We start from the raw sequence: 19,889 nt of genomic DNA on the forward strand, positions 1-19,889 counted from the left end.
CAAAATCCAGGTGATCAAAAACGAAAAATCCAGAAATACCTTCTCAAACTAAGCCAGTTGACAGCTTTATCTATCAAACTTTCATGCAGTCTCCTCTCATCTGGTCATAGTTAATCTCCAGCCTCAGTGTCTACTGTCATGCTCTGTGCCTGCTAAGCCAAGGCTTCTCTCTGATATTTAGACAACTGGCTGCCGACAGCTAGGCCAAGGCAGCTAGCGCAATTTGCTGTCTCCTGCAGCACCGAAATGATTCTTCTGTGAAAAGAGTAATGCCTTTACCATGGACACATTATTATCATTGCCCTCACCATGCAAGATCCCTTCTGTAAGCACAATCCATCAGTATGTTTGTATGTATGTGGAATTTGTATAGTATAAACCTAGCTGAAAAGGTAACCTATCAGAGGCTCATGTAGACTTTGTCGAAAAAGGTGTATGTTTAGAAACTGTGGGTAATGTTTTCCTAAAAGCATGTTTTTAACTTCCACGTGGAATCTCAGCCTCAGCTCAAGAATATTATTTTTAATACCATGCAGTGTTTTCTCATCCTACTGGTTTCATAAAAAAGGGAACAGCTGGTATAGCCTGTCTGTATTTTTCAGGTTAAACTTCCAGTCAGGAAAAACACAAACAGAACAAAAATGGACCTTGAATGCATTTTATTTAAAAACAAATCCCTGGTGAGTTACCAGCCCCAACACACAGTTACCTCTCTTCCTTTAAAAACGGTGTTACATACCCTTTATTGCTCACATATAACAAAACATTACCTTTCACACATTTATGTACTTTTTATTATTGTGCAGCCACCATATGGAAAGTCATCCCCCTTTTGAGACTTTTCTATGTTCCAGCAGGGTTATTGTTACATACATTGGAGAAAAGAACCAGTCATGTTATATTGCATGAGAAGAACGGTTCTTATTCGGTTACCTTCAACTGTTTTTTCTCACCTCTTAGGATGTCCTGAACGATAAAATATCTTATCCTGATGGCACCTTCATGGACTGGGAGTTTAAAATATCGGTGTTGTACGACATTGCCAAGGTAAGCAAAGACTAAGAGATAGAGAGAGAAATGGAAGGGTCAGCAACATTAATATGTCATGACTCTCATGCCTTCTGCTTACAGATACTGGTTCCAATTAAGACTGGGCCAGAATTCAGTTTTTTCTCTTTGCATCAAGAGGAAGAAAATCCTGAAGCAAAACTGCCTTTTTCAGGGGATCTGCTTGTCCATACCATTAGTTGAAAAACAGTGAATAGCAAACAGACTTCTGTTATATTACTGGACTGTGTCACACACGAAAGCAACTGGAATATTTGAAGAGAGAGGAAGAAAATTGATCCTATCATAGGAAGAAAGGTTTTTCCATGTAACTCCTGGATAGCCAAAGATATTGGATTAGACGCCTCAGTCACTTTATCGTGACATGCTTTATCATAACACACAAGATGATGGGCGGAATGTTGCACAATGGCAAAACATTCACCCCCAGTCACAGATCTGGGTTTAATCCATCGTCATTTTGCTCACCAAGCCACCCCAGTTCCGACATGGCCATATGCAAATCAGTCTTGACCCTGTGCCTCATGGGAACAGTCCAGCCCGAACTGCCAAGCCATCTCTACCCTGGACTGGAATCAAGCATCCTAGGACCGGTTTCTGGCTATCAGCCGTCTTCAGCCAGGATAGCTTGACTCCAGTGGCTTAGTGAGCACAGGACCCACATCTGGGCATACCATTCCCATATAGGGTGAACAGCAAAATACACAAGAAGATGGACGGAATGTTGCACAATGGCAAAACATTCACCCCCAGTCACAGATCTGGGTTTAATCCAACGTTATTTTGCTCACCAAGCCCCCCCAGTTCAGACATGGCCATATGCAAATCAGTCTTGACCCTGTGCCTCATGGGAACAGTCCAGCCCGAACTGCCAAGCCATCTCTACCCTGGACCGGAATCAAGCATCCTAGGACCGGTTTCTGGCTATCAGCCGTCTTCAGCCAGGATAGCTTGAGGCACAGGGCCAAGACTAATTTGCATATGGCCATGTCTGAACTGGGGTAGCTAGGTGAGCAAAATAACTATGGATTAAACGCAGATCTGTGACTGGGGGTGAATGTTTACCATTGTGCAACATTCCGTCCATCATCTTGTTTGTTTTGCTGTTCACCCTATGTGGGAAGGGTATGCCCAGACGTGGTTCCCTTGCTCACTACGCCACTGGAGTCAAGCTGTTATTTCAGTGCAGTGCGGGCGTTCTATTAGGTGGGCGGGGCTCCATTGGCCATTGGCCGACAGCAGCACTAGGGAGCTAGTGCTCCCGTCGGCCATTGAGCACGGAAGGGGTTAAAGGTGATTTCAATAACTGACATATTGAAAATGTAAAATATGGGATAGCATATTGAGGAACAAGGCCAAAGGCTGAGTTCATTTATAAGGTTAAGGAACTCTGAGTCGACTTGCAATATCCCTATTATGTACAGCAGGGGGTACTTTATTCCTTAAAATATATGCTTACACCATCACCTTTCCCACAAAAAAACTTAAATCCTTAGTGCGTAAGTCTTTCTTATGAAAGAGGAAGCCATGTTTACAAACATGAAGAATAAATAGTCTCTAGTGCTAAATTAAACTCATCAAAAAGCTGTTAGATATTTGTTGCAAAAATATATTAGAGGCAGTTTAATACAGGTTAGTTAAAAAACAAAAGTGCAGAATAATCATGCAGAACATTCTAATTTTTCTCTAATTCCTCAAGGAGTGCAATAAATGAACAAGTTGCCATACATATCTACTTTCAGCTTGTAACTGTACAGCTAAAAAAACAGAGCAGATGAAAGAAAAGCAACATTTTGTTTTCATTCTTTAAACAGCTAATTTAAAAATGTTCCGTGATCTGACCTACCTTACACCTGGACGGCTGGCTCTTGCAGCAGGCATTGAAACCTCAGACATCATTTCTTTATTACTGGGGACGGGGTGTGTCACAAGTCACCGATTATGAAGGAAATAGGGACAAGTTTTTATTAAGGAATTGCAGAATTCCACGTAGTATTCAAGACTATGAGTCCCTGAATCATTAATCAGTGAAACGTTATTCTGTTGCAAGATTTTAAATCAAAAAACAATTCCTGACAAGTCAGATACATTTGATGTGATAATGTTATTATTAACATTTTAAAAGAAGATAGATCATTTTGAAATAAAAGTTCACTTTTTTATCGGAATACATTGGTCACGTACAATTCCAATATCTATGTAAAATTGTTTCATTTAGATTTACTGTGAACCTACAAATGTACTTTGTGTATTTTTTTAAAGCATAAAATGTTATGGTTTTCTTGTTGATTGAAAAAAAAATTGTCGCTTGATCTGAAAGACAAGTGCATAAACTAATAAAGTATGCCACTCTCTCTTCCCCACACAGGGCATGTCCTACCTTCACTCCAGTAAAACTGAGGTCCATGGACGTCTTAAGTCCACAAACTGTGTGGTGGACAGCCGCATGGTGGTGAAGATCACAGATTTTGGCTGCAACACTATTCTGCCCTGGAGAAGAGGTAACTCAAAACATAGGGCCTTATTACGATGTCGGTCGGACGCGCGTCCAACCGACTTCGTTTCGGGAGTGGAACCGCCTGACAGGTAGTCAGCGGTTCCACTCGCAATTTTATGGAGGTCGGAAACATAGCCTTTACCATTGTGACTGGTGCTGCGGCCCGGAAAAGGGCCACAGCACAAGCTGCAATTGTAAAGAGTATGTTTCTAAACATCTATGTGCCAGGCACTATGTGATGCCTGGCTCACAGTGCATAGATGTTTGGAGGGCACCACATGTGCCCCCAGGCCACACAGCGGAGGCCTAGGGGGACATGGGCCCTGCTAGGGGCCCCAAAGTCACTTTCCGACAGCTTTTCCATACCAGAAAGGCAGACATGGAAAGGCTATCCGAAAGGGACACCCTAATCTCTACGGCGGTGCCTCCGCAGGCACCGCCTCCATTGTAGGGAATATGCCTGCGACTGACACCGAGACGGGAGCCTTGATCCTATCGGAGCCGGCGGTTGGTCCCTCTGACATCATCGCTCTGACCACCGGCATCGTAATCCAGCGGTCGAACCGATGCTTTGGATGTTGGATGGACTGCCACTGATGGCCTGTCAATGGCAGTCTGACTGATATCCTAACAAGGCCCATAGCTGGTAGTTTGTTTGAATTTCAGTACCAATGAACCTGTTTGAGGGGAATGAGTTCAGAAGTATACTGGAGGATATGTATTAGTACCACAACTTGGTCAGAGATTCTCAAGTACTAAGGCCAACATGGACTGAGTAAATGATGACCTCCTACAGTCCTGATTGTAGATGGTAAGCTCAAGTATGGTAAAGCACAGGGACGAAAGGCCATTCACAAAATGTTTAACTTTCTTTCTCTGAGAGGCTTGTGAGTTTTAATATGATGATCCTTCTTATGTTGGTCAAGACCCTTCTGGATTACTTTTTCATTTGTGAACCTGTACAAAAGTGAGATCCATTTCAGACAAATTGCAAAGGTCGATCTGTTTCGGATTTCAGTCACATGTATTTAATTTCATTAGGGTGTCCCAACAATAGTACAGAATCCAAAAAACTGAAAATATTCTCAAAAACAGTGTACTTTATTGTGAAGGGATAGCCTTTAAAATGTACTATTACAAGTCAAGAATAAATACATCAATTAAAAATACTAAAATGTTTTCTGAAGAAAATAAAACCTGGATGCTCTTTAAACAATGTATACTGAATGTATCAGTCACTTTTAAATGAACATTTAAGTCGATGACTAGTTAATGCTTACGACAAGTATCCAGTAGCTCTCTTTTTATTTTGATTGGTTGTTGAAATATATTTTCCTTACCTCCAGGCAGCCTAAATATATTCAGATGCACTTTGACTTAATGGTATTTTATAGGAGGCATATACGATTGAGAGACTTGTACAGATAATCAATCAAAAGAAGAACTGAAAAGGTCTTTCAACTGACTTTTCATACACAGTAACAGAGAGGGTTGTGCTCTTCGTTTTTGTTACAGCATTATTAAATCTTTAGGGTAGTTATACAGCTGTACGACAACTGGTTACAATCGACTGCAGAAAAATGGAATCATAACTAGTGGCATATGATGCTTCCCTGGCTTCCGACAGAGGTTTGATGTGTGCTCAAGGTGGCTTGCCTGACCTATTACCTCCATCACTCTCTCTACTCTTATATTATATATATAATTGCTGACCTTCCTTTCAATATTCATTCCTCTGACATGACTGAGGTCCAGTATATGAAACTATACAAAATAAATAAATAAGTTATGACAGTACTCAGTGTATCATTTCTCCATTTCCAATACCGTCCTTACATTAAAAAAAGCTGTATCTAAAAATAATGGAACTTGGTGCCATTAATTATCAGATTTGTAGGGGAGGAGCTTCGCGCGCAACCAAGATGGCCGCGTGAGCACAGAGTTCCCGAGATCCTCGCCACCTCCAGCATCTATCCTGAATTTTATCCTGATCACGACGACGGGTTATTGAAGACGCAACCCAGCTGATATAATAGCTGCTTTCAGAAATCGATTTGGACTCCGGGAACCGCAACTACGATACTTTGAACTTTTGCGGCCTGCTCCATGGAACTACCTGGGGCTCGAGTCACTGTGGTGCCCAGGCAGTTGTCGAACAACAACGGCCTACGGGGTCCTGCTCACAACTTTGGAATTAGCTTTCGGTTTCGTTTTTAGTTCCTCAGCCTCCTCCGATCTCAAGACCGCACTGGCAGTCCGGGATGCAGCCTGACCCCGCAACTTCACCGTGTGCCAGCTGCTGATTGTTTCTGGTCGTGGGATATCCTGCTGAACTCACTTTTGGAGATCCCGGTGGGTGAATCGTGAGGAGTCATTTTTACCAGGTCTCAAAGGCCCCTCCGGGGCAAAACACCCAATATGGCGGGCAAACCCGATAGCGAGAAACGAAAGACCAAGACCATTCACCGGGGGGGTACTATTCAATCGAATATCATGGATCACTATATTCATCCTAAGGGGTCCCCCGGTGGTGCGAGTAGGTCTCTGGAAGAGGCGGGTGACGGCTCAGCCGCGGTGGATGATTTGACCCTGCATGATGTCATGGGTGCCATTGCTAGTATGAAGACCTCCATTGGCCAACAATATGAGGCTCAGGCCCTAAAGCTTGACACTGTGGCAATCGACGTCAATTTGATCAGGGTGGACTTATCAAAGACTAACGAAAAGGTCAAATCCTTAGATTTGAAGACCTCCAGCCTTACGACTGATGTGTCCGATTTACAGATGGAGGTTCGCAACCTGCGATCCTCCAATGATCTCTTTGCTCGCCGGCTGGAGGATTTTGAAAGCCGGGCCAGGCGCAATAACGTACGTATTATTGGGGTCCCTGAAAAATCGGAAGAACCAGCCGCAGATCTCCTTGTGGAGGACCTCATCCTAAATCATCTCGCCCCCAAAGGCCTGAGCAACTTCTTTGCGGTGGAACATGCACACAGAGTGCCGGGTGGGAAGCCGAAGCTGGGCGCCACTCCGCGGCCTATCATCGCCAGAATTTTTAACTTCAGAGATAGAGACGCTATCCTGCAGGCATCACGGGTGGGCGGCCCCACGAAGTTTGAAAACACTATGGTGAACTTCTACCCAGATTTCACCCAGTTCGTTCAGAAACAAAGGATGAAGTTTCAGGGGGTGAAGCGACGACTGAGAGACATGGGTATGAAATACGCGATGCTTTTCCCAACTCGGCTGCGTGTTGAATACGAGGATCGGACGTTTTTTTTGACTGCCCTGAGAGAGTGAGTGACTGGCTTGATACATTGCCTATGCAGCGCGATCGCTCGGAACATTCTGGAGGAGCTGAAGGTGGCCCGTTGGAACAAGAATGAGAAGTGGTTTCTGGTTTCCGGACATTGTGCATAACTGGCAGCTGTGGTTCGATGAGTTTTACACTTACGTTACTTATGGTGGGATACCCAGAGGTGGCGGGGGGAGTGGGTCTCTTTCCTCCTCCTGGTTTCTTTTTGTAGACTAGTTTAATGTTAGGGCGACAGGCACACTGCAGGTTGGGGTGGCTTTTGAGTCTAACGCAGGGGTGCAGGGTGGGGGGGGTGTTTCAGGTATTTGTTGGGGGTGGGGGGGTTTGGGTGTGTCTCATTTTGTTTCAAGGCAACGCATTGTTTTACTTCTGGATCTGGGTGCTGTGTTCGCTGTGGAGTGGATTCTGCATTTACTTCCGGGATGGGGGTAGGGGGTTGAAGTTATTGTGCTGGAATGTTAACGGGTTGGGGGATAGGATAAAATGTGGGGTAGTGTTGCAGCTACTGAGACGCCTCTCCCCTGATGTAGTGTTACTGCAGGAGACACATCTGATCGGAAACACATGCCATGCTATGAATCGGCGAGGATATCGTCTTGTTGCACACTCCGGATTCACTACTGGTTCTAGGGGGGTGGGTATCCTAGTTAGGAGCTCCCTCCCCCTGGAGGTAGACGACATAATCCTTGACGACAAGGGCCGCTATGCTGCTCTCACTGGTAGATGGGAGGGGAAGACTGTCTCACTGCTTGCTGTATATGTCCCACCTGGTCTGCAGACTACGACCTTCGCTGATTTGGGGAGAGTAGTTCTGGGGCTTCCGGAGGGCATTCTGGTGATGGGTGGAGATTTCAACTGTGTCGTCTCCAGTAGGGAGGACCGCTACCCCCCCAGGGACCTCACGAGATCACAGTCTTGGTTGGGTGGCTTTCTGGAGACGTTGGGACTGGTAGATTGTTGGAGGCTGCGGCATCCGGGACAGGCGCAATACACCTTCCACTCTGGTGCTCACGGTAGTCTCTCTAGACTTGACTATGTCTTGCTGCCAGCGGCACAGGCCTCTTCGGTTAGGGAAGTTAGACACCTGGCCAGGGGTATTTCAGATCACTCCCCACTGTGGCTTTTGATGGACACGAAGATGGGAGCTGAGGGTCGAGTGGCCCGATCAATCCTTGGTATCTCCGTAACCCCAAAACCCGGGCAGAGTTGGTCAAGTCTCTGGATCGCTATTTTGCTGAGAATGTGGGGTCTGTGTCCTCTTCTGTTTTGCTGTGGGAGGCTTTCAAGACGGTTATCTGTGGACAGGTGCTATCGTCAATCGCTGGCGCTAAGAAATGCAAAAAGGAGGCGGTGGTCCGCCTCGAGACCGAAATAGCTGAGCTGGAAGGGGATTTGGAGTTGGGTATCACTCATGATAAGGTTCATGTCCTCGGTCTCAAACAACTTGATTATAGGGCGTTGGTAACGGACGCTGCTAGAGTTATGAGTAGAGAGCAGCAGGGACCGCTATATGATGTGGGAGACAAGGCTGGGAAACTGATTGCTTGGTTAGACAGAAAGGAGAGGGCGAGTCGTGTGGTTCCTGTGGTTGAGAGAGCTGATGGAGTGCGAGTGACTAATCCTGTTGAGATTGTGGAGTGTTTTGCTGAACATTTTCGAAATGTGTATTCCCCAGTTTCCGATAGACCAGAGGAAGACTCACATCTGCTGTTACGAGACATTGCGTTGCCTTGCCTATCGGATTCAGATAGGGATCTGATGGACGCAGCACTTTCCGTTGACGAGGTAGCAATTGCTATTCATTCCGTCCGTTCGGGAAAAGCTATGGGCCCTAATGGTCTCCCCATTGAGCTTTATAAGCTGAGTCCTGACAAAATGGCGCCGTATCTTCGTGATATATTCCTGGAATCGCGAGACATCGGCTCCCTTCCCCGTGATCAGCGACTTGCGACCATTGTTGTGATTCATAAGGAAGGGAAGCCGCGGGATCGTTGCGCATCCTATAGGCCTATTTCGCTCCTAAATGCGGAGCCCAAGATCCTCGCAAAATTGCTGGCAAACTGCTTGATAAAGGTGATCGGTGACCTGATCCATCCGGATCAATCTGGTTTTATTCCACATTGTGATACAGCATTGAACTTGCGGCGCCTGCATGGCGTCCTTGCGAGAGCAGCGTCACTGCGTGAACCGGCCATCTTGGCTTCCTTGGATGCTACGATGGCCTTTGATACAGTGGAATGGCCATATCTCTGGGCTGCTCTTGCAAAGTTTGGTTTTGGTCCTTGTTTCATCGGCTGGGTAAAACTTTTGTATGAGGAACCATTGGCTCAGATTGTGGTGAATGGTTGGGTTTCTAAGTCCTTTGTTCTGGGGAGGGGCACGCGGCAGGGGTGTCCGTTATCCCCACTTCTTTTCGCCCTTTCCTTGGAACCCCTGGCTGCTTGGCTGCAGTGGGAGCCATCGATGAGGGGTATTCAGTGGACCCCAGACTTTGAGGATCGAATATCACTCTATGCAGACGATATCTTGTTGTATCTCACGTCGCCTCGAAAGTAGTTGATTGTACTGTTTGATGTGCTGAACTCGTTTCGGAGGAACTCCGTCCTTGTGATTAATTGGACCAAGTCCTGTGTTTACGTACTCTCGGGTGACACTCCTTCTTTGCCGCGCGGTTGCCCCATACAGGTGACGCAGATGGGATTTAAGTATTTGGGGGTCTTTATTACATTAGACCCAGTTGTCCGTTACGATCGTAATCTGCTTCCTCCGCTCCAACGGTTAAAATCTGACATTGTGGCCTGGCGCAGACTGCCATTGTCCCCCCTCGGGCGTGCAGCTCTTTTCAAAATGATGTCTTTGGCGTAGTTTTTATACGCGCTTCAGAACACATTTGATGTCATTCCGGCGAGCTATTTCCGGGAGGTGGAAAGTCTGCAGAGGCGGTTGATATGGGGTGGGCGTCCGCGTATTGCCCTCGCCAAGCTGACGCTTCCCTGGTATGACGGCGGTATCGCACTTCCGGATATTAGGCGATACTATTGGGCCTCCCAGTTGGGAGCGATCAATCATGGAATGTACGGTCCTGCGTTAAACCCTGCATTTGAGATGGATAAGTGGCAGCTACCGGGTGGAGATTATAACAGGGCGTTTTATTCCAAATCTGCTGGAGGGAAACTTTCGGGTCCTACTAAGATAGCGGTGCAAGTGTGGCAGGGTGCAAATGCGGCAATGGGATGGACGGATCGACAGACCCGGGCAACTCCGCTCTATGCGTCTGAAAGACTGGGTAGCCTGTGGAGGACAAAAGGCTTTGAGAAGTGGGATATGATCGGTATTTGTAGGGTGAGTGATATTTGGGCCAAAGGTAGGATTTAGACCTTTGAGGAGTTGAAGGTAGAATATGAGCTGCGTGACAAGGAGTTCTTCCGTTATGTACAGATCCGCCACGTGTTGAGTTCGGTTTTTCCTGCAGGTGTTCCTATCCCGGAATCATCCCCACTCGAAGAACGGGTGCTTGACGGATATGTTCCAGACAGCACTATTTCTTTGATATATAAGAAATTGATTAACGATCGTGTTGAGCTGTTGGTGCACCTCAGATAGGACCAGCGACGGTCTAGAGTTGGATGATGAGGACTGGCAGTCGGCGATATCCTCACCCAAGGAGGTCGCGATTCCGGCCTGTCTCCGACTCGTGCAGCTTAAGATCCTGCATCGGATCTATGTGACTGGCCCTCGCCTGATTCGTATGGGTTATTCTGTGAATGGGTTGTGTAAGCGTGGATGCGGTTTAACTGGTACTTTCCTCCACATAATTTGGGAGTATCCGGAAGTGGTAGTGTTTTGGAGTCGAGTGCATGCAGTGATGGAGGAGGTCACGGGTGTTACGCTGCTGCCCGAAGCCAGGCGTTGTTTGCTGAATGTTTGGGAACTGACTGATTATGATGTGGCGCAGACTCAGTGGGCGACCCTTGGGAATATGGTCGCCAAGACAGATATTGCACAGTTGTGGGGTTGCCAGAGACCGCCCACTGTTTCGGCATGGAAGGAGAACATGGATTGGTGTATGTTTAGAGAGAAAATGGTGTATGTGGCACGCGACAGACCTAGGAAGTGGGGTAAAATCTGGGGCCAATGGAACTCATACCGGGGTGATATATGTACACCTCCCCTCACCGATATTCTGGATGTTCCTCTTTCCCCCTGACCCGACATTCCTAGTGTTGTCTAAGCCCCAACGTATTATGACTCTGCTTTCCCCCCTGCCCCCCCTTTGCACTGACGATTTGTATTAAGTTGTGATGCGCTTTCCACCCTCCTTGAACACATATCCAGCTGTATTGCCTTTTATTGCCTGTTTGTTTATGTTTTATCACTAATAAAAAGAGTTAAAAAAAAATTTTTTATCAGATTTGTAGAGTGTTTCTTGTCATCCGTGAGGGTATCCAGGCGATGACAGGGTCCAGTTGATTAGCTGAATAGCCAGGTCTCCAGGGACATTTGGAACTCTGGATAAGATGGGGAGGCCCGGAGACGATAGAGTAGCAGGTTGCATGTCTTCGCTGCTAGGTAGGAGATGGAGAGAACTCTGCATCTGCTACTTCAGATGCGGGGAGTGAAGGTTAGAGAAAGGGAAGGAGAGTGGAGGCATCTGCTGAGCTGATGGAAGTTCATGCGTTGATTCAAGTTGGAGGGTCCACAGTTGTGTAGGGCCATGTATGCATGGGTCAGGAGCATGAACTGGCATCTGTTCTGAACAGGGAGATAGTGGAGTTCCCTGAGGTAGGAGGTGATGTGGGTTTATCTAGGGAGATCTAGAACGAGTCTGGATGTGATGTTCTTTATGATCTGTAGTAGTTAGCTGCAATCCCTGCGTGAAGAGCATTGCCGTAGTCCAGTCAGCTGTAGATGAGGGTCTGAGTGATGGTGTGTCTTGAGCTTTGGGGTAGCCATTTGAATATCTTCCCAAGCATGCAGAGAATGAAGAAGCGGGAGGAGGAGACGGAGTTGATCTGAGTCATCATGGTTAGTTTGTTGTCCAGAATGATGCCTAGGTTCCTAGTTTGGTCATTGGGGGTAGGAGAAAGTCCGAGTTCTCAGGGCCATCAGTAAGGTGTCCCTTGGGGAGCTTTTGTTTCCGAAGATCTTTTACTCTGTCTTGTCCATGTTGAGCTTCATGCAGTTCTGGAAGTTGGTCTTGGTATTGCTGGTATCTTCGGAGAGGGAGAGGATGGCTTGGGTGTTGGTGGTGTAGGCTATAATGTTGAGTCCGTGGGTTTTGATGATACTGGTCAGAGGTGTCATGTATGTGTTGATGAGGGTGGGGCTGAGCAAGGATCTATGTGGTATTTCACAGATGATTTCATGTATTCGGAGCTGAAGGGGGGAAGGCAGACTTTTTGAGTTCTTCTTGTGAGGAAAGAGGCAATCCAGCGGAGAGCAGTTCCTTGAATGCCTATGTTGTTCAACCTTCTTATGAGTGCGTGGAGGGAGACATATCGATAGCTGCTGAGAGGTCTAGCAGGATCAGAGCCGCAGACTCTCATTGGTTGATTAGGGCTTAAATGTCATCGGTAGACTGTCTCTGTGCTATGGTTGCTGCAGAAGCCACATTGGGAGGAGTTGAGTAGGAGATTCCATTCCAGATATGAGGAGAGTTTTTTTGGATGATGGCGTTTTCTAATACTTTAGCCGGGAATTGGAGCAGGGAGATCGGTTGATAGTTGTTGATTTCGCTGAGGTATGACAATGGTTTCCTTAGTAGGGTGTTGACTTCTGCTTGTTTGTAGTTCTTGGGGAAGATGGCCGTATCAATTGAGGTGTTGAATAAGATGGTGAGTACGTGGCAGATTCTGGCTTTGCCTAGGTTGAAGATGTGGTGAGGGCATGGGTCAATTGGTGCACCTGAGTGGTCCGAGGTCATGGCGGAGGTGGTGTCCTGTGGGGCGAGCTGGCTCCATTAAGTTCATTGGATGTTTGTGGTGCATTTAATAGAAATACTAGAGGAATATGTGGGGTGCATTATCAGTCCTTTAGTACATCCTTACCACCTGTGGGATTTAACTAATGACCATTGGTTTTGTAAAATGTAAGACTGACTGCATTATGATCAAATCAAACTAAGCTTTATTCGATTTCTATAAGGAAAAAATCATAAAAGCATTATGTTGCTATCTTTAGTACTGCACATATGCATATTATTAGTGACTGTTAACATGATGCAGCTTTGAGTGTTCAGTTAAAACTAGTTTATAAAAATAAATCTACAATGACCTGCCTTTGAAGTTAACAGTGGTTTTATGTAATGTCTTGTTAATCCACTAGGGTTATATAGCTCGTGATGCAACATCTTCTGCCCCTGTGATTTTGTTCAAATGACGTAATTGAAAGGAGGGCTTAAGGTGAACGATGTGAGGTAATTTAGCTGCCTCATCCAAAGAGCTCTTGTTTTGGAGATTGTTTTGTTGGGTGATCTTAATCCTCTAGGATATTGCCTGGGAATACTTCTTTTAGGGGTCTCTTGCCATAGATATGTTGTTCTAGACATCCTAATGTTTGGTGATCTTCATCCACAGAAAACTGCCCAGAAGATCAGGGTGTTTTGTGATATCTAGGTGATACTTATGTTTAGACATCTTCATCTACCCAGAGCTTGCCCATGAGATCCATTTGGTAGACAATCTGAGGTCAATAATGGCTTATTTGGGGAGTCCTTGACCAGGATATGGTCATGTTAGTTGATCTTCCACTAATAATTTGGGTTGCTGATACTTATGTTGGGTCATCTCTTTCCTTTGACAGATTTGACCTATGCTCACTCAGAGATTGTCCTGGAAATCTTTATGTTGGCTGCTTTCAATCTAATGAGGGGCTGGATGGGATAATGTTATTGGGTGATGTCATTTAGTTGAGAGATTGGTCAATTGATACATATGTTGGATGATAGTTGACCATTAAAAGCTTGTTTGAAAAATCCATATGCTGAATATTTCAGAACCAGGGGTGAATGTTTCCCTAAGCTGAACATCTTTCCCTCTCTTTTTTCTCTCCCCAGACCTGTGGGTGGCTCCTGAGCACCTTCGTCAGGAAGGAGTGTCTCAGAAAGGCGACGTCTACAGCTATGGAATCATTGCTCAAGAGATCATCCAGCGCAAGGAAACCTTCTACACCGAATGCTGTCGAGACCCAAAAGGTAACCATAATCAGCAACTTTCATTTAGTGCCCAGTTACGTGGATAGATTTTCTGGTCATGCTCAAAGGAGCATGATTGGTTTAAGAAATGAATGCATGTTAATTGCTTCTTTTCAAATGAACAAAGTGGTATCATAAGACATGTCTTTGCAGTCTCCTTAGGGCACCACACTTCAGGGGCAGCAAAAGCAGGAGCTGTAGATTGAGTGGGAGAAATTTGCTTGTGGTGCTGATATTCCTTGTGCCATTCCTGGTAATATTATTAAATTCACACATTCCCTTCCATCACCTTTCCTGGTTGCAGCGGAGCGGGTAGGTCTGCCACGAGGCTCCAAGCGGGAGCAGAGACACTACATTCTGTGTCTTAATACTGCGCTGCTACTGATGAGGCACAACTAGATACCTTGAATAGGTTGGCTTCCTTCCCTTCAGGTAACTATCCCGTGGGAACAGTAAGTGGTAGGTAGCATTGCACCTTGTCACCCATTGTAGATAGTTTTTATCATTCACTCGGTCCTGAAGAATCTCCATTGATCACTTTTGACAACCTGAGGCGAGAAACATGTTGACCATCTGGGGGATGAGCGCGATTTTTGTCACATTATACCAAAACAGCCCCCCCTCCCCTTTCTCCTTTTTAACCAGGTTGGGACCCTATCAGAATAAAGTTTACCATAGAGGACTCCCTCACCTGTTTTAATACCCACTTTTCACATCTACATTCACTTAGGCCCCTCACACCCACGGCACCTATACGGCAAGGAACAGAAGATCTCCGATGAAGAGCCCCTTTATGGGTGCCCATTGGGCATTGCAGCGCCGGCCCGACGAGGAGCAGACCCATATGATGAAGCATGACACCTAGCTTGCTGGGTGTGTGAGGGCCTTAGTTCCGATAGGAGGAATTCCCCACCTCCTCACTACCTAGAGTATATATACAGGGTGGTTAATATACCACCAAGGAACTTCGTACCCTTCTCTCTTTTGATTTCTATCACCAGCACCACAAGTACGGCAATAATGCGCGCTCATAATTGATTACCACTGACCGAAATGCAGATCAGGCTGGATAAGTTTGGCATTATAGTATGCCACCGTTTTTGCTACAAATACGAAGGCTGACCCATCGATTGTTATAATTCTGATGTTTGGAAAGGAAACAACCTTTACAACGCAGTCATTACAACGCACTACCTTTACAACGCAGTCATTACAACAAAACATCCTTTACATTGCATGCCATTACAACGCAGCCATTACATTGCATGTCACTACAACAAATGTCATTACAACGCATGTCACTACAACACATGCCATTACAATGCAATATAAGGTAAGTAATGGGGAATAGTACATTTTCCATCTACACAATCCTACACTTACCCTACTGTTTCACTCACTGGAGTGGAAATAGTAATTTTTACCCCTACACTATCCAGCACTTACCCTTGTGTTGCACTCACTGTAGTGGGAATAGTAATTTTTACCCCTACACTATCCAACACTTAACCTACTGTTGCACTCACTGGAGTGTGAATAGTAATTTTTACCACTACACTATCCAACACTTACCCTACTGTTGCCCTAAAAGTAATATGCTTTGTAATGGTATGCGTTGTGATAGCATGCAATGTAAAATCATGCATTGTAATGGATGTTGCGATGTAAAAACTACGTTGTATAGGCATGCGTTGTAAATGTTTGCGTTGTGACATCATACATTCGTTTGGAGGGGTCAGGAGTTGTTTTTTTCCTGCTTTCTGTTTTCAGCATGTGATTGCCTTGGGTTTTGTATCAAAAGTATAAAATAATAAGTCAGTGGTCACTGCTATGCCCAGTGGTTGGTGTGTAAAAGAATGAGTGCCGGTGCCCAAAGCTCTTCCTACCAGGGTCGACCTTAGCATTGGTGGCGCCCGGTGCAACAAACTTTATTCGCGCCCCCTATGATGTTCTTCTCCAAGGATCCCCGCACTGCCACTCTCCAACGTTGCCCCTTATCACTTTCTAGACCCTCTCACACATTTAGTGCTACTCACCGCAATGTAGGATGCCAAAGCATTTCAAAACACACATTGAATAAAATGACAATGATTGGCACAGCTGTGGCAAATCACTTTCCCCATTCTCATTATCTCTGAGTGAAGAAATGTAAAGAAGGTAATCTGGGAAAGTTCTCTACTCACAATGGTATGCACTAAACAGGATAATTAAGTGCGTCCACCAATTAAACTGCAAAGAAAATCAATTGCGTTTGCAAGCACTCACACCAGCAATCTCATCCAGAGTTATGCACTCACATACAAGCGTACAGTTATACAGAGAGGCCTATTCTGATGCACTGGTACAGTATTTTACACAGCCGGACATGTAATATATACTTCACCATCAAACGTAACCGTAGGCATGTGTAGCACGGAAGCCACCAAACAAGCTTTCAAGCACTGTAGATTAAAGGGTTGTGTCAAATCCAATAAGGTAAGTGATGTTTTCAACATTTTCATAAACACCATAAACTCAGGATGAGTTTTGTAAGCCTCTGAACAAATAAACTGGCTGTTCTCACCGATTTTATGGCACACAGTGCACTCAGATATAAAGTTCTACATACAGACACATGTCTCACAAACGGTAAACAACCTTTACAACACAGTCATCACATTGCACTATATTTACAACGCAGTCATTACATTGCAACATCCTTTACAACGCATGTCAATACAACGCAACCATGCCCTTGCATGGCACTACAACACATGACATTGCAACCCATGACACTACAACACAGGCATTACATCGCATGTCATTACATCGCATAACATTACAACGCATAGTACCCCTACACTATCCAACACTTACCCTACTGTTTCACCCCCTGGAGTTAGAATAGTAATTTTTACCCCTACACTATCCAACACTTACCCTACAGTTGCACCCCCTGGGGTTAGAATGGTAATTTTGACCCCACACTATCCAACACTTACCTTAAATGCAATGTAATGGTATGCGTTGTAAAGGTATAATGCGATGTAATGGAATGCGTTGTAAATGTAGTTTTAGAAAATTTGTTTTAAAGGCATTTGATGTAAATGTATGCATTGTAAGGGATGTTGTGGTGTAAACACTGTGTTGTAAAGGCATGTGTTGTAAATGTATGCATTGTAATGTCATACATTCCTCACAAACATACATAAACACTGATTTGCATAATCATAGAGTCACACACACAAAGAATGATGTAATACAGGTACCTAAGGGCACATCGTAGCACACGTAGTCACGCAACTTCAAAAGGGATTACCCTTTGTCTTATTACACCACACAAATAAACAGATGTTCCAAGAGCTATAGCTAGGCCTTACAATGATTCACTCTGCTGCAATGGCCCGCAGTAGGGATTTATTTTTAACTTCACATCCTTTCACTCAACAAACCATAATTCCCAGCACGTATTACTCAGGAAGATAGCAGCACTGGAAACCCATACTGGCGCAGAGGGCACAGATTGCTGCCCTGCAGGGAAATGGGGTGGTTTACAGGTGAGCTGGGGAAGGGTCAGAAACAAACAAAGTTTCCAATGTTAGTCAACGCTGTATTACCTTAATGTTCATTGTTGCACAACTTCTACATTCCAAAAGACCAAAATGTACTCGGGACACTTGTTTTTTCAGTTGTCACTTTCAACTCTGGCAGACGCTGTAAATGGCAGCCCCCGAGAAGTACCACTATTCATGCAGGGTTCCCCTATGTGAATGAGAAGTGCATTTGGATCTGTGCTTGATGGTCCTTTGGCTAATTGGCTCTGGCAGTGTCATGGTCAGTAAGGCACACTACACACACTCTCATGGCTCCGGCTTCTCTGTCCTCCTGACTCCGTGTGGGTAGGTCTTTGGGTGTGGTTCGTTCTGCGGACAGGGTACCTACCATCCAGGTGCCTATAACGCGAGAGAATATTGTTGACGCATATGATAGTTCCTAATAGGGTCCCATTAGGATGAAGCAGGACCTATCGGCCTGCACTTGAGTATCCTGTGGATGGTAGTATTGTCCCCTACCAGAGCGTGTAGCACTGTTGTTTTTCACCTGGTCCTGACGAATTGCTTTAAGAGAATGAAACATGTCGACCTGTAGGTAGAACTTACACGCCTGGATCATTGCACCAGGGTGTATCTTCACCTCACTGTTTTTATTAAGGTAGATAACCACATCCTTAAATAGCTCCAGTGGATTACCTAACCTTTTTTAATGTTCACCCACCTCTCACGTCTACACCATCACTAGAGCCCTCATACCCACATGCACCAACTGGCAGGAAGAAAAGATCTCCGGTAAAGAGCCCCTTTATGGGTGCCTGTCAGACATTGCAGCGCCAGTTTGACGAGGAGCAAAACCCATATGATGAAGCATGAGACCTAGCTTGCTGGGTGTGTGAGGGTTTTCGTTCCAAAAGGGGGATTTGTGTTTGGTTCACATATTCGTCTCCTCCCTGGTGAACAGTGTATCCTTCTTTGTTGATACACTACAAACACTCTCATGCATTTCACATGTGCCATAAATGCTGCCAGGGTAACATCAAAGGACAGAAGACTTGTCAGAGCAGCACTGTACTCAGCACTAGTCATGATATAAACGTACGTGCTGCTGAACCACAGTTGCCTTGCCTGCTGTAGTGCCAGTGCTGTGCTCTGCGCTAGTGTGAGTCCTGGACCACGAGTGAGTGCGGCGCTCACTTGTGGTCCGAAGCTGAGTGGCCAGTGGATGTTAACTGTATGTAGTGTGAAGCTGGTTCCCTCGGCTTGGAGGAGGTCTTTAAAGGAAGGAGGGAGATACGAGTAGCACCAACACACTCATTGCAGTGCATAATTCAAATAAGATGTGGCTTTCTGGCCAGATGTTAATATAAAACAATTCGTATCCGGCTGGATGCCATCTGTGAGCGCTTTTGTCGGTCTTGATGACCAGAACTGGTGACATCATGCACACGAAAGACAGACAATGGCACTAATTTCAGAAACAGCGCAAATGGTGCCCTTGCAAACTTGGTGCCGGTGTGGTAGCACCAGTGGTACCACCCTAAAGCCTGCACTGCTACTCACTACCCTGCGGCCGGTGCAATTAAATGTCGGCGTGCAAATTAATAAGGCTCTGTAGTCTTAAATCTACCTCATGCCTCTGTGATCAACTACCAGACACTCGCTGCCCCTTTGTTTCCCTGCCAACTTGAAGAACAATCTCACTGGGTGAGGAGGGGGCAGAGCCGTGAAGGGTGTGGGGCCTTTGAACCCCACCGATACCCCAAGCCCCACCCCCCCAAAAAAAGCTTGCTGAGGTTGGTGCCCTTGTCCTGGGGTATTTTCACACCCCTTAGTGGATGAGGGCAGTGCAAAGCCTCGAAAAATGAGCCGGGAAACCCAGTGGCGGCTCCTCTGCATTTTTTGCAGTGGAAAAAGGAAAAATAAAATGATAGTAACACTACGTCATTATCATTGAATTTTCTCTTTTTCATGCATCTTTATGGGGCGGTGTGGGGCTTGGCTGTTGTCACAGCCAGCAAGGGGAGGAACGGTGGGCACTTAAGTGAGCATGATGGTTTGGCCGGCCAAACAGTCCTGCGCACTTTGCATGTGCAAATCTGCAGAGCTCAGACCAATCACAATGCTACATTGCTTAGGGGAGAGTGCCTGTGCTTCCTGCTTTAGAGGACGATGCAAGGAGAGGCGGCAATCCAGCAGCAAGGTAAGTTTATTTTAATTTATTTTTCAATCTCCGTCCCACCCGTGCTACTCTTTGGCAGTCATCACTGGGACAACCACTATTTA

The 19,889-nt window shown here is 45.6% G+C and overlaps 1 protein-coding gene across 1 annotated transcript in view; it reads left to right on the top strand.

The window, feature by feature from the left end:
- The window catches only part of LOC144753527 (guanylyl cyclase C-like), a 632,982-nt gene that overhangs the window by 431,062 nt on the left and 182,031 nt on the right, over window positions 1-19,889 (top strand). The window contains exons 16-18 of the mRNA XM_078641183.1: window positions 961-1,047; window positions 3,437-3,569; window positions 13,936-14,073. Coding sequence (XP_078497309.1) covers window positions 961-1,047; window positions 3,437-3,569; window positions 13,936-14,073 — 358 coding nt within the window. The remainder of the gene's footprint in view (window positions 1-960; window positions 1,048-3,436; window positions 3,570-13,935; window positions 14,074-19,889) is intronic.

This window comes from Lissotriton helveticus, chromosome 1_1, assembly GCF_964261635.1.
Source record: "Lissotriton helveticus chromosome 1_1, aLisHel1.1, whole genome shotgun sequence".
Lineage (NCBI taxonomy): Eukaryota > Metazoa > Chordata > Amphibia > Caudata > Salamandridae > Lissotriton > Lissotriton helveticus.